Source organism: Neolamprologus multifasciatus, chromosome 19 (genome assembly GCF_963576455.1).
Source record: "Neolamprologus multifasciatus chromosome 19, fNeoMul1.2, whole genome shotgun sequence".
Classification (NCBI taxonomy): Eukaryota; Metazoa; Chordata; class Actinopteri; order Cichliformes; family Cichlidae; genus Neolamprologus; species Neolamprologus multifasciatus.
In genome coordinates this window covers 11,200,074-11,214,500 of record NC_140457.1, presented here as the reverse complement: position 1 = coordinate 11,214,500, position 14,427 = coordinate 11,200,074, and the positions used below count along the sequence as shown (strand labels likewise).

At 38.9% G+C, this 14,427-nt stretch overlaps 1 protein-coding gene across 1 annotated transcript in view; it reads right to left on the bottom strand.

Moving 5' to 3' along the window:
- The window catches only part of pld1a (phospholipase D1a), a 31,090-nt gene that overhangs the window by 4,840 nt on the left and 11,823 nt on the right, over nucleotides 1–14,427 (bottom strand). The window contains exons 3-21 of the mRNA XM_085143561.1: nucleotides 13,411–13,580; nucleotides 13,081–13,223; nucleotides 12,186–12,297; nucleotides 11,881–11,946; nucleotides 11,453–11,511; nucleotides 11,187–11,279; nucleotides 10,284–10,436; nucleotides 9,625–9,774; nucleotides 8,758–8,841; nucleotides 6,031–6,112; nucleotides 5,616–5,726; nucleotides 5,251–5,442; nucleotides 4,430–4,643; nucleotides 4,088–4,216; nucleotides 3,671–3,789; nucleotides 3,174–3,287; nucleotides 1,009–1,119; nucleotides 571–659; nucleotides 118–231 (exon numbers count right to left, since the gene is read on the bottom strand). Of these exons, the coding sequence (XP_084999687.1) occupies nucleotides 118–231; nucleotides 571–659; nucleotides 1,009–1,119; nucleotides 3,174–3,287; nucleotides 3,671–3,789; nucleotides 4,088–4,216; nucleotides 4,430–4,643; nucleotides 5,251–5,442; nucleotides 5,616–5,726; nucleotides 6,031–6,112; nucleotides 8,758–8,841; nucleotides 9,625–9,774; nucleotides 10,284–10,436; nucleotides 11,187–11,279; nucleotides 11,453–11,511; nucleotides 11,881–11,946; nucleotides 12,186–12,297; nucleotides 13,081–13,223; nucleotides 13,411–13,580 (2,305 nt within the window). The remainder of the gene's footprint in view (nucleotides 1–117; nucleotides 232–570; nucleotides 660–1,008; nucleotides 1,120–3,173; nucleotides 3,288–3,670; nucleotides 3,790–4,087; nucleotides 4,217–4,429; nucleotides 4,644–5,250; nucleotides 5,443–5,615; nucleotides 5,727–6,030; nucleotides 6,113–8,757; nucleotides 8,842–9,624; nucleotides 9,775–10,283; nucleotides 10,437–11,186; nucleotides 11,280–11,452; nucleotides 11,512–11,880; nucleotides 11,947–12,185; nucleotides 12,298–13,080; nucleotides 13,224–13,410; nucleotides 13,581–14,427) is intronic.

The window sequence follows — 14,427 nt, the reverse complement described above, 5'->3', positions numbered from 1 at the left end:
AGAAAATTCTAGTTTTGTGATGTGCTTTCTCATTTCCCTTCCCCCTTCCTCTTTCAATAAGTTCAATACAAAGTTCAATACAACATTCAATTCTTCTGAAAAAGTCATGTGATCTACCTGTAGTTAAAGTGCATGACAGCCTGGATGGCATTCCCTCCACCAGTGGTGATGTCTCCCTCAAACCCAGGCAGCAGAGGGGTGACCACATACACACGGTATTTCTTACGCTCTCTGTACGCAAACATACATAATTTGTAGACTTAGGCCCAGAAGCATATGCATTACATTTTACATCTTCATTACAGTAAATGGACTGGTTCTTATATAGCGCTTTTCTACTCATCTGAGCACTCAAAGCGCTTTACACAACTTGTGCATTCACCCATTCACACAAGCACATTTTTCTAAGTGCTTTATAGCTAACATTCACACACATTCATACTCCGATGGATGCATCACCACCAACCTTCCGATCAGTAGATGACCTGCTCTACCACCTGAGCTACAGCCACCCTAGTACAATCAAAACCACTTCTTAAACAAACAAGCTGCTTCAGTAAAGGGAAGTACTTGTGTGCCCTGATGATCCTTTCAATGATGGCGTCTCCAATCTTGTTGTAGACCGTCCTGTTGTCAGCACAACTAATGAAAAACTGATTCTGAGTGAGACAGAGAAAAGAAAGGGAGGAATGACACAAACCCAAAGTGCAAAAGCAACAACAGTTATAGCTCCCAGGTTTTGATTCCCCCTCAAATAATTATAGTTTTATGTTTCTGACTTAATAACTTTAATTTCACGATGTGAGAAAGCATTTTGGCTGACATATAATAAAAGGAGTCATCTCTGTACTGGGAATATTAACACATTTCAGAAGAGACTGGCTTTCTTATCATCATGTGTTGTTTTGCATCAAAGTGATTGATGATAAAATAAATAAAAGTTGATAAAAGCTTCAAAATGCGGTATTTCTCTTTTATTTTTATATCTGACTCTCTCTGTTGTTTTACCTCTATGTAGATGTAGTGCTTGCTCTTGGCGATGACTTGGATGTAGGCATTGTGGATGGACTCCTCGTGGTATTTTATGCCTGCCGACCAGTCTGCAGATGACCGTAACACCTTTAATACAGACACAGAGTACAAATGTGTGTGTTGATTCATTTAATGTTTCACGCATACAGTTGTGTTTAGAAGTTTACACACACTAATCATAGCCGTGGATGTCATGGGCTTGTAAAAATTGCAGATTTACAGAAGTTGGGAAGGTCTCTAAGAGCCATTTCTAAACAAAGATTCTTAGAACATCATTTCAAACAATTGCACATGTTATTCTGATGTGTCTCCATTTTGCCATTTGGAAGAACACCCAATCTGTCTAGATGAGAGAAAAATTTGTTAGGATGTTGAGGAACCACCAAGACTGCCATGAACTGGAAAATGGTGGCAAGTTTTGCATGGTTATATACTGAGAGGCTGCCAACCGAGAAAGAAACTCCTGCTTTAAAATCAAAACCTTCAAGCTTAATTGAAATTTGCAGCTACCCTCATGGACAAGCCAAATGGCTTCTAGAGAAAAGTTTTTTGGTTTTATGGACAGAGCAGACAAAGATTGAGCTGTTTGACTACAATGGCAAGAGATCTGTTTGGGGGACTGCACCAATTCTGCCAAAAAGACCACTTAAATATCATCAGAATTATGTCAAAAGTTTATTGAGAGCTATCAAGTGTCTGGTAGAGGTGCAACTTGCTGAAGTGTCAATGGGGATATATGCATATGTTTGAGTCTGTTTGTATATAGGGCTGTGCGATATGACCAAAATCTCATATCCCGATATTAAGACATCTATCATCCGATAACGATATAAATCACAAAAATTTAACATTTTCTATAAATTCTGTGAATGTCGGTCAGCTCGACTTGCGTGAAGTGTTTCCAGCAGGGCGTCGCGTACCTGGAGTCGAGTGTTTTAACTGATGCGTGAAACATTTTTAGACATAAGTTGTAACGGCCGCCGTTTTCTTTGTGAGTATTTATTACACGGCGTGCTGCGGGGAAAAGCCCGTTCTAACGTTTGAATCTAAGGTTTATTTTTTAGCACCTGACGGCTCTTTTTTGCTTCTCATCCGTAAACACTCTGCATCTTTCACGTGATTCAGGTTATTTTGAAAAGTCTCAACAGGATCTTGAGCTTTATTGTGAAAGGTTTATGTGGAACAAGCGGACACGCGGTGGTTTTACCGTCGTTGTTGCTAACGACAACGCATAAAAACAAACGCTTGTCTGTCTGTAGTGTGGTTATATTGAATATAAGAGAAAGTGAGAACTTTAAGAAATTAATATAGCCACTACAGTGACTATCAAAATAATGAAAAAATATTGCCGTAAACAGTTTATTTTGCGACACCACGAAACAAACGATAGCATAAAATGAAACGATAGACGTTTTTATATCGTTATATCGAACAGCCCTATTTGTATACTTTTAACCCTGTGGGAATTACAAAAATCCAAAATAAATTCAAACTTGTGCAACCAAAATTTTTTAAAGTCATTGAAGATGTATGTTGTACAGTAATTCCACCCTGGAAAAGGAACTGTTCAAAGAAATCATTAAAAGCCATGATGATGGACAATGATGTGTTTGTAAACTTCTGACCGCAACTGAGAACTACATGCAAGAAAAATAATGGGATTTCCAACTGTGGTTCTCACAATATTCCTGATCAAGTACAGTTTACATATTTTGTTAATGGTTAAAATATATAGTTAAAGTTAACTAATTAAGCATATGAGTAAGTTAAATGTATACTAATAGACACAAATGGAAAGCTTGCACATTATGTTCTTAGAGATGTCCCTTCAGAAAAATAGCTAACAAAATAAACGACATAAACAAACACAAGTAATGGAGTCATGATGGTTTGTTTGTCCACTTCTTATGTTAGGCAACAATTTCTCTCAGAGGTCGGTTCCTTTTGGGTAAAAACCCTTGAGTATCAACCGCAAGACAAGCTTTGTGGTTATATAACTTTCTGGCCCATAGACAGTTGATTTTTTTTTATCATTTGTTTGCATTATGTACATGTTTTGGCTTGTTTTTTATTCAGTTTGTACTTCATATAAATATGACATTCACAATAAGCTTTCTTTTATGCCTGAAATGTTGCCTTACCTGAACTTTAGCATTAACACATTCAGGAACTTGGTATCTGAGCTCATTGGCAGTGGAGTGAGATTTAGGCAGCAGGAATGGATAAGACAGGGAGCGATACTTTGGCTTCATGATCTGCAGAAAAGACGTGGAGAATTTAGGCGGGAGACGGTAAATACGGTCTCTATGGAGGAAGCATTCTTTTTTGAAAAGAGTATAAACAGGGGGGAAAAGTTGGTGACATGGAAAGCCTGAGCACCAGGATGAGGATTACATTATATTTTCCATCTCTCCTATGATTCAGTGAGGTTACTGTTTTATCCTGCTTTTTATGAAAGTGAGTCATGATTTGAAGTTAACACCATCTTTCCACAACTTATAATAATAATTAAAGTATTTAATTATTAACTAACAAACCACTAAAATGTGGCTATCAATTCCCAGTTAAAGAAGTTAAATGTTAAGCTTTGCTCCTGCTCTACAACTCTTTGTGTTTTTGGCCAAAGTACACTGCGTGCCTTAGTGAAGTTCCAACGCTGAATAAAGTGTCTTGCCACATCCCGGGCAGCTCTACCATGAACCACTGAGGCAATGTCATGCCAGGGCATTCTGGAAGTGGTGTACCTGTCGATGAAGTCTGCAAAAAGAGGAACAGATCCAAAAAGGATTCTTTAGATTAAGGACTTAAAAATGTAAACGAAAAGAATGGCTGCAAAAATATGGAGAAATATACAGTGATAAAAAATAAATAGCGAGACCAGCTGAAACAGTAAGAAGACATAACGTACAGTGAGGTCAGATATTTTAGTGGAGAGGGTTTGAGTGAAAAAAGTGGAACAAATGTTGCCAATGTGACTCAGATTGACTCTATTTAGTTTTCCAGATGATTATATGTTTCCATCAAACTGCTGGGTGTGTCCATGTGTGTGACCGACCATCAAAAGGTTTCTCCAGCTGGATCCAGTCCTTGTACACAAAGTTGCAGTAGTCCTTTCCATGCCAAAAGCGAGTGTTTCCTTGTAATTCTCCCACACCTGTCTTCAGGCTTCGTACCGAACCGCTCCCTACACATGTGCACATATACAGAATAAATGAATCTACAGCCTTTAAAATATCGACTGCATTTGAAAGTAAAACCTTTTACAACGCGCCTCTCATTCACTCACATTCACATTCTCACCCACACAAACACCCCCACTGTCGTGAGAGGTGGCGTAACAGAGCATCTCACTGCCAAAATAGCAAAGCACGATTTTTTTTTCTCTGCCTTAACATACCTGCGCTGTCAACACTGCTGACACTGTCCACATGCTGCAGAGTGTGTTTGTGCCTCAGTGTGCGCAGACTGAAGCGAGCCATCCTGTTGCGACCAATTCCCTTCAGCTTAGGTAAATCCGCTGGATCACTGGGCGGTGTTCCTCGTCCATTGCTCCGAGAGACGCCATCAACAGAGGACAAGTCCTTACTGGATGGAGTGTTGGTGGAGCTAGCCTAGGAACATGAAAAGGATCTATAACTGCTGTTTGTTACCTTAAACTATAAGGTTATAATGGACACAGCAGTTTTAATGGATGCTGTTGAGTCATGCTCCATTACATTGCCTAGGGGTGTTGCTAATATTTAATAGAGCCAAATAAGGTTTATAAGAAAAGGTTGAAGTCACAAGCTAGAGAGACATTTGCTTTTATGTGGATATTTGCGATCTGTTTTTTTTTTTTGTTTTTTTTTTGTCCAGCCAAAAGTGGAACAATTCAAAAGGTTTCATTTGCTTTCTGGTCTGAATGGCGTTCTCCAAAGTGGAAACTGTCATCACAGGTATTACCAACACATAAAAACTTATTCTCAATGATGTAAATCATGTGAGGAGTCCAAAGTGTCAATGCAGTTGGAAAGTTGGAAGTTATGAAACTTCTTGCTGGTAGCAGCTCTGTAGCTGTAATGCTGTATGAGAGTTACAGAGAATAAATATTTTATGGTCAGCAGAGCATAATGCGATTGAGTACTTGTGTATAGGAATTCAGTTCAATAAAATTAAGAGGTTGCCAGCTTGCATTGTTATACTTCATTCCCCACATGCAGCTGTGTGTAAATGGAGTACTTTTCTCAGTCTGCTCTCATCTGAACGTGTCACGCTTCCCACATCCGTCAGCCGATGCTCTCTGTCGTCCCAGCGCCCGTACGCCAGGTCAATACCGCCCACAAAGGCCACTGATTGGTCAATAACTACGATCTTCTCATGATGTGCCCACAGATAGACAGAGGAGGAGACGTGATCCGGATGACGCATCACCTGGAGCATAAACACACAGCACATATGCAGTACGCTTGTATACATTGTAATATGAACAAAAATCTATTATTTTTATTTATTCTCACGGTTAATCTGGTCCTGGCTATGACATTGAATAATTTGGGAAATGTGGCACTGCATTGTTTATCACACCTTAATATCATGTCACTTACCTTAATGTTCGGGTTCAGGTGCAAAAGGGTTCTTTTGCTGTAGCCTGAGTTGATGCCCAGAGCGAGCTCCACCTCTTTATACAACATTACAAAAATTCGGACTCCCTGTTGCTGTGGCAAAGGGCAAATAAATGTGGTTATTCTCCAAAAGTCTGTTTCTAATTCATCTATAAAAGCAATGGGAGCAGATAAGGATGTGGAATATGTGCACTTAAAGTCACAAATAGTAACACTCATTTCTTTGGCTACGATAAAAAGGCCTTTAATTCATACCATATACAGATATAGACAGGATGTACTCTTGTGTTCAGTTCATTATGAGAAGTTTAGTGAACATAAACCTTGTGAATACTGGTTTCTCTGGTCTGATGTGTATTTCTTAATGAATAATGCTGGCAGTCTAATGTGTACGTACTGCTTTGCGCTTGAGGATGCAGTCAAGCCTCCACCTGTTTCCTTCTACAACAGGTCTTTTAAGGAAGATCTCTGGACTCAGCCTGACAAAACAAGAGCGACAGAGAGGAATAAAATTCAACACTAAAGAAGGACAATAAGACAATAAGACGGGCGAACAGATGAATAAATGATGCATTCCCACTCATTATGACAGATTAAAAGTAATGTTTGCCTTCACCAGTCAGAGCTCGCGGCACATGTCCTCATAGAGTATGACAGACATGACATAATGATATAGTCTCATGAGTCATTCACATTGGCATCCTGAGCTTACATGTCTACAATACCATTGGCTCATATTGCACAGGGTGACACCTCATTGGTTAAGACCATAAGCCTAGTGATTACTGCTTTGGAACACAGGGATTTCAGCCACGTCCAAACAGTGGTGCATTTGGCTGTGTGGGATCATAAACTATTATATTTTAAATTACAATGTCAAGAATATTACACCTGTGTTAGCAGAGACAAATAAGCTGGAAAACATATTTGATTTGAAAAAATGTAACAGGTCATGGGCAATTTTCTTTACCATGCAAACTAACCAAGCGGTTGAATCTGAGATAAGATTTCCATCTTTGTAGCATATGTTTCCAGGATACTGTAACCCCCCCGGGATATAATGCAATATAGGATGTCATACTGACTAACGTATCACAAGAGAAAGAAAGAAACATTTCAGTTTTATTTTCATATATTAATTTTCATATATTTTCATCTAATTATTTATCTATCTTTTAATAGAGTGCTGGGACAGACTGGCAATCTGTCCTGGATGTTCCATGTACCAGGGTGCCTCTAACGCCATGACATGGATGAATAGATGGATTTAGCTACACATATATTTGATAGCCGATAATAAAAATATAATATGTAATAATTTTTCAGGTGATGATAGACAAGACAGGGATAAAAGGGGTGGGGCAGAAGGATAAACTGATATGGAGATTGTATCTTTGTGTCACTGTATTTCTTTGCCCGAAGCAAGGAGATAATAATTAAAGTCACAACATGTCATGGCTCTATAGTACAGACTTGTTGGTTATACATAATGTAATGTTTAACTGCATTTATTACTCTCACAGGTACCAACGTATCAATCTGTTGTTTTGTTCCTTAGAAGCAGCTCAAAAAAGCCATTACTATTAATCTGTATATTATCTTTATCTAGTTCAGAGCCATCAATTGCTATGGAAACATCACCGAGACCGGAGTTTCTTCATGTTCAGGAGACGTGGATATGCACTTTAAAATATATAGGTACTATTATTTTATAGATGTATTAACTGTGTTTCCAAGCAGCTAGGCAGCTGCTGAGGGCCTCAGTGAGGGCAAAACAAAGGATGTTGAGTAGTTGTGTCAATATGGTGCAAAAATTTCCACTGGGCCTGACCTTTAAAGTTCGCAAAACAAGAAGACTTCAGCATATAGTGGGAGTGGAAAATCTATGACATTACTCTGGTACTGATGCAAAAAAAAAGTTCTTTCCTCCAAAAATGTACCAGTTCTTAACCAAAATAACAACTTCAAAAAGTAATTCTCTAGCATGTTAGTAGGCTAACACAGAGAATGAAACATGAAGCTGTGGACTGACCTGTTTCTTGTGGCTTTTGTTATAACAATGTCTTTTTAGCAAGGTAGATGCCACAAACTATGCTAATCCAAGGTTCACTGCAGAGGGTCAAATCAGAATGTGTCAACGGCTTAATTACTAAGCAACAGACAAACCAATCAAATCAGGTCAATTAGGATTTTTCAGTAAAGGAACACGAAACACCAAGAAACAGCTTTTTCCCCTCAGCTATGGCCTCCATCAACCCCATCCAACCTCACCACATACTAAAAAACTTGCACTGATAACAACTTTCAAGGCTCTCATTCCACCCTATATAATATTATATATTATTATATTTATATTATCGTCTATTTGATGTTTTTTAGCATTTGTGTTGGGTTTTTGTTTTTTTCTGATCTGCATAGTAGAGAAGAAATAATTTCTTTTCTGTAAGAATTTAAAATAGTTTTGCTGTCCTTACTTTTCCTCCATAGTTTGCATACATCACACATTTTAACTGCTTGCATAAAAAAATCACTGCATTCAGTGTATCATGTGCATTCTTTAGAAGTACTGTTTACTCAGCTGTTTACTAACTTAATTTAAACAGTTTCCACAGTACTTCTCATAAAGTGCACCCATAATGTATACCTTTTTCTCCCTCACTGAATATCATTGATTGCTTTTCTGCATATTCATGGTTTTGTAGTTTCTCCATCTAGCTATAAACCTCGTCTCTCTCGCATGAACAGGCTCTTACTTGAATCAGAAATCTAGAGCCCCTTAAGCCAGTTTACATCTTTGTATTTCGTTACCTAACAATGCCCGAGTTAAGCTCCGATTACTCACGGAGGGCTAGACTGAGATAAATATGGTTTGCAATAAACTGCCCCAGTAAAGGCCGTTTATAGCACTGGCACATTTTTCTCTGTTATTTTATGTCTGCGGGATTATTATTCTATCAGGTTTAGATGTTACGGTTGTAAAGTGTATGCAAACGGGGCACACGTATAAGACTTTTACTGTTAACTTGTTTACTCTGGGCTTTCACACTTCAGTGCTGACAGCAAACACTACTTAACCACATCATTTGGCATCCTGTATGTTTACACAAAGGACACTAGAACTCACCACCAGTCAGTGATGAAGATTTCCTCTTTAGCCTCCTCCAAAGCATCAGCCACATCCTCCATGTAGGTCTTTCCATTCACATACCTGCAAAGATATATCGCAGTCACACTTGGGAGAACATTTTGTCACTTGAGCTTGGGATGATACAAACATACATATGAAAAAATAAAATAGTTCACGTTGTGTGGTATTTAAAAAACAAACAAACAAACACACACACAAGCTGAATGATGGCGCCTTTCAGTTCATTGACCTGACTGTCATTGCACTTTAACAGCCTCACAAACTTAAGTCTACACCCATAGACATGTCACCATGACGTAACCATCTTTAAACATTCTCAGCTTTCACCTCCCAACACGTTTTATCCTTCCGACTGCATGCTGAGTACATAGACAATGTAATGACTTTATCACACTGATGATTCAGTCTCGCAGAAAGTGCCAGCTGAGGGGGAGAGAATGCAGATAAAGAACAGCACAGCCAGAAGAGAGTGAGTCCAATACATTTCCATAGTTACCAGTGAAAGACTAACAAATAGAATATGTCCTGAAGATTTGCCTAATTTGAGTTTTTCTTTTTAATTTACTGTATCTTTCCCCAGAATGTGTAGGTTTCTTGTAATAAGAAGCCATAAATCATTTTTCTAAATAACACATTTGGTTACAGTTGTATTTTTCCAAATCCAATATGTATAATAGATACAACACATCTTAAATGTATAACATTGCATTTGTCCGTTCCACAGACACAAATGTTTCAGTTTGAAACTGATGCAAACATTGTTGGAATTAAGCATTTCTAATCCCACACAAACTTCCCGACAAAACAAGCGCAGCCAGCTGTGTTCTCTCCCAGTGTAGTTACCATTTGGCAGGGATGTTTTCCTGTTCTTGTGCAAAAGATCCAAAGCGGTGATCTCGGAGGAAAGCCTTCCCATGATTCCTCACGAAGCTTTCAATGCTCTGACCCCACCAGCGTGCGTGTCTGTAACTGCTGCACTTAAACACGAGGGTCCTGCCGGTGGGATATTTATAGATACAAACATAACCAGAGGAAAACAAGATTGTACATATAGTCTAAAGCCTACGTGAGAGCGAGGCAGTCGTATCGTTTCATATGTACAGTATATATATGCACATTAGTTGATCAAGGCAGAGTTATCTGTTGTCTTTCTGAGAGATATGAGACCTAGTCAGTAATTCCTAAAATAAAAGCAGCACAGATTAAGAGTCTTGGATTTGTGGTTTTTGGGCCCACCCATGATTGTTTTGGTTAATATTTTTCTTTTTGCTAAGATCTGATGAAGAGTTCATCTTCTGGTCTAGGTATTATTCATCACACTGATTTTCTCTTGAGAACGTCTCAGAGCGGATTCACTTTTTAACTTGTATCTAGATACTTAAGCCTTGAAATTTCAGTAAGGCTTCATTCAAAACATAAGCACTAGTATATGATCACTCTCTGGGTAATATGCTGCAAAGATCAACTGTTCAACCATAACAAACACAGATACACACACACACCTGGAGAGGCTATCAATCCGGACTCCGTGTTTGGTCTCCGTGTCTTTGGAGTCCATCTTGATGGTGAACTCTTTATCCACCAGCAAGACGAAGGAGATGGCTCCCGTGTCTGGCTTCATGTACAGCAAGAATGAGTCTTTCACCACAAGCCAGCTACAACACACACAAAGGGGTGATCGCAATTAGCGACATGGACATTAATGACTTCTGTGTAGATGTAAAGTTTTGCAGCTTTCTGCTGACTGCTGTGGACCATTTCTTATGTTTCTCGTTTGGAGGAAAGGGTGTAGGAAGAAAATCATCACGAGGATGTAGGTGGACGGGCAGAGCGTTTCAAACATGTGGGATTATTTTTGTGTTGCGTTTAAAGAAATAACAACAACATAAACTGATCACATCGTAATTTGGATGATGTAAAGTGGAAGAGAAAGACAAAGTCAGATGTGAGTGAATACCACTGCCGTCAGACTGAGACTTTCTTATAAATATAGAAAAAATGAAAAATGTCGCATGACAGCAAAAATGAACGCCTATTATTATGTTTGTAAATGTGTAATGCACAGTTGTGTAATAGATGTTCACTATTCTTTGACACCCACACTCTGACAGCTCCCTGCCAGGAATTTGAGAATGAATGTTCAAGAAATCCTCCTTCTTGCGTTTACCATAAGACATTCTGCTGTTGATCAACAGCCTGAGCAACTCCTACATGTCACCATGTTTCTCGCCTTCCAAAATGAACTGCACGGTATATCCAAACTGCTGGCTTAGACAACTTAATTACAAGAAAAAAACAACTAGTTAACACTGCAGCTAAAGCAGTGGGATTGACTAGAAAATGCACAGAGAGAAATAAATTGGACAGACAGAGATAGCTGGAGAAAAACTGAAACATTCACACACCGTTTGGACCAGCGATAGCAAGCCTGGCTCTGACCACAGCAGTTCATTCCAGGGATACGATGTCCGCCTGAGCGTTTATAAATCATCCCTTCCCTGGAGGAGGGAGAATAACTGGTGAATATTTTCCAAAAACTGTATCATGGGGCTTAAGAAGAGTGTAAAAGAAGATTGCAAGTTTAAAATAAATACACCTAAGGAAAGAACAACTTTGACATGGGATATTTGACCCTGATCCCCAGAGATATAGGCACTAAGAAAATGCTCACAGTCCTTTGGGCCCTAAGTCATGAATGAAACTCATCTGGCTGACGTCAATGAACTCCATCTGTGTAAAGAGGGCAAGCACAAACAAGAGGCTTCACATGATGATTCTTGCATAGACAGACACACCACTCATTGTGCAATATATCATCATGGGAACTACAAACTGTTAGTCCACATACGTAGAGTTAATATGACTCATCTTAAATTGTGTGTTGTCATCTCTCCTAATGACTTTAATGACTTTAAATGCATAACATGCTTTGCCAAATTCTACAATAAAGGTACTGAATTAAAACATGTAGAAAAAGACTAATAATTATTTGCTTTTATTGTACATTATCTATAGTGGCTAATAGAAATGAGGCATAAACACAAGTGGTATAAAACTATGTTTAAGTGTGACCCTTTGGAGAGTTTCGTATTTACTCACAGTATGGTGATATTTTCGGTACATGGCCATCCTCAGCAGCTTGTTCAAATAGTCTTCTAGCTGTCTCTGTGGGAACACAAACACTATATTTGGACACTGACAAAGCCCATGCATATAAACACCGACATGTGCAAAACAATGTGAAACAGTAGTTTAGAGGATAGATTTGCTGGCAAGGAGTTAAGTGCCATGGCAACAAGTGAGTGCCAGGAGAGCTCCTTGCAATAAAGTTGAAATATCACAAGAATCAATTTCATGGCCCTGAAAACAAGGCCAAAGGGGACAAAGACAGCGCTCCAACATACCTTCCTGCTGGAGACCTGCTCATCTCGCACTAGCTCCTCTCCTCCTCCCCTTGGCAGGGAGGGCATCTCTCTCACTTCACTCTTCCTCACCGTCTTTCTCCTCACGGTGTGGCTGAAAAACAGAATGTGGGAAATGTAATACTTTATCATTTAAATATAAACAAGTTAAAGACAGAATATCCTTGGTCCTTAAAGTATAAGATAGAAGAAAGAACAAAGGTCCCGAGCTTTAAAAACACTGTTTAAGTGGCGGATCAGAAATAAAAATCTGTATATTTCACAGGTGTGTCAGACTTTAGAGAATGCCGAATTTTAAACCTATTGTTTACTCCAAAAATTAATCTATGATTATAAGAGACTGCACCAAAAACGTGAATGTGAAAAGTTCATAAATTTCAGTTGCACTGAAGGACAGTATGTCAACACTTAGAATCAGAGTCAGAAAGGGTTTTATTGCCAAATGTTGAGCAGGTTTACAACATTAGGAAATTGCTGCAGTACTTAGTGCAAACATACTGTCATATAACCCTTAAATAGACATAAAAATAAGAATTAAAAGTGCTAAGTAGATAGATATATTATAGATAGATACTTAGCATTCAAGCTAAAAAAAAAAAAAACATCTCCCTGTTGGCAATAAATTTGTTGTTTTTACATCTGTGCTTATGAGAAGAAAAGTGCTGATTATATCCTCTACATAAAGTAAATACAATACTCTCTTGATCTATTAAGTATACTAGTATGACGATTGTGTCTATGCATTTGGGTAAGTATACTTTTGTCACATCATGGACATATATCTCCCATTTAAGGACAAAAAACTTAAGGTAAAACAAGCACTTAGGTCCATGTGAGACTGCAAATTTATCTTTTACTGTATAGAGTGCGTGCCAACCTGCGTGACGGCAGTGGTATCCTCATGAAGGTTTTGTACGTCCTCAGCTCTCTGTGCAGCTCCATGAAATGCTTCTCCTTCCTCTTAACCACCCAGGTAAATTCCCCATGTTTCAGCTCAATCTTAAAAACTGCTGGCAGAGACTACAGAAACATGCACATGCTTAACACCTGTAATCATGGTAATGTCACCAATAACATTAAAAATGTTCAACATTTAATAAAAAAGAAAAACAAGCGATACAATGGAAAATGGAAAAATCTGTGGCATAAGTAAACAGCAAACGCAACAATCAGGACCATATAGTTTATAGAGAGGTGTGTGCAGTACCTTGTTGACACTCCTTTGGTGTGACGCATTGAAGCGGTCCTGTGCAGTGGTGAACCTCTCCACCTCCAGGATTCGGGCAGTAATGGGTACAGTGGGGAGGTACACTTTTGCATTGGCTTCTTTAAAGCCCACTGTGGCATACACTGCTGAAAATGGGATACGACAGTCCCCTGGGACAGAGACGAGGCGGGTGTTTAGTGTGATCTTTCTGCTTGTACATGTAGGAGTTGCTCAGGCTGTAGGAGCGAGTAGGATGCATCAGTGAAAACTCAGCCTTTGTTCAAGACCGTTGTAGTTCGCGAGTTTGCAGTGTTAGGGCAAATGTTACCGTATATTTTCTGGTAAAGTTTGCAAGACTTCAAAAGTGCAACCATCCACCCTCATGTGCTGGCACCGTTAGATAGTGGTTTGGAACCTCCATGTAGTAAGTTGCTTTTTTGACTAACTGAATTATGTTAATACAATGTGATCCCACTATGAATTAGTTTGACGGTCATTAAATTAGTAGAGGTATTGAGCGCCTTGAGGCGACATTTGTTGTGATTTGGCGCTATATAAATAAAATTGAATTGAATTGAATTGAATTGAGAACAGGATCGTTACAGACTTTTGTTTTGCGCATGTATATTTAAGCTCATATTCTGTTAAGTTAAGACTAATAACATTTAATAGTGAGGTAACTGACTTGACCACTTGCTTTTGAACTCTCCTCCTCTTCAGCTCACTTAAGGGTTATCACAGCTTCTTCTGTCATACCAGTCAGCTCCTTCATATCCTCCTTCACTACAACCATGATTGTTCAACATCCATCATCCATTATAGCCACTATCCTTCTACTCCACATCTCAACCCTGCCGCTCTGACTTTCTTCCTTCATGTCACTGTTACACCTGTCTCCTTCTTGTTCACACACATGTTTTGCTTTGTTTCTACTGACTTTATTTCCTTCTCTCCAGAGCATACTTCCACCTCTCCAGGCTCTCTTCCACCTGCTTGCTACAGATCACATTATTGTCT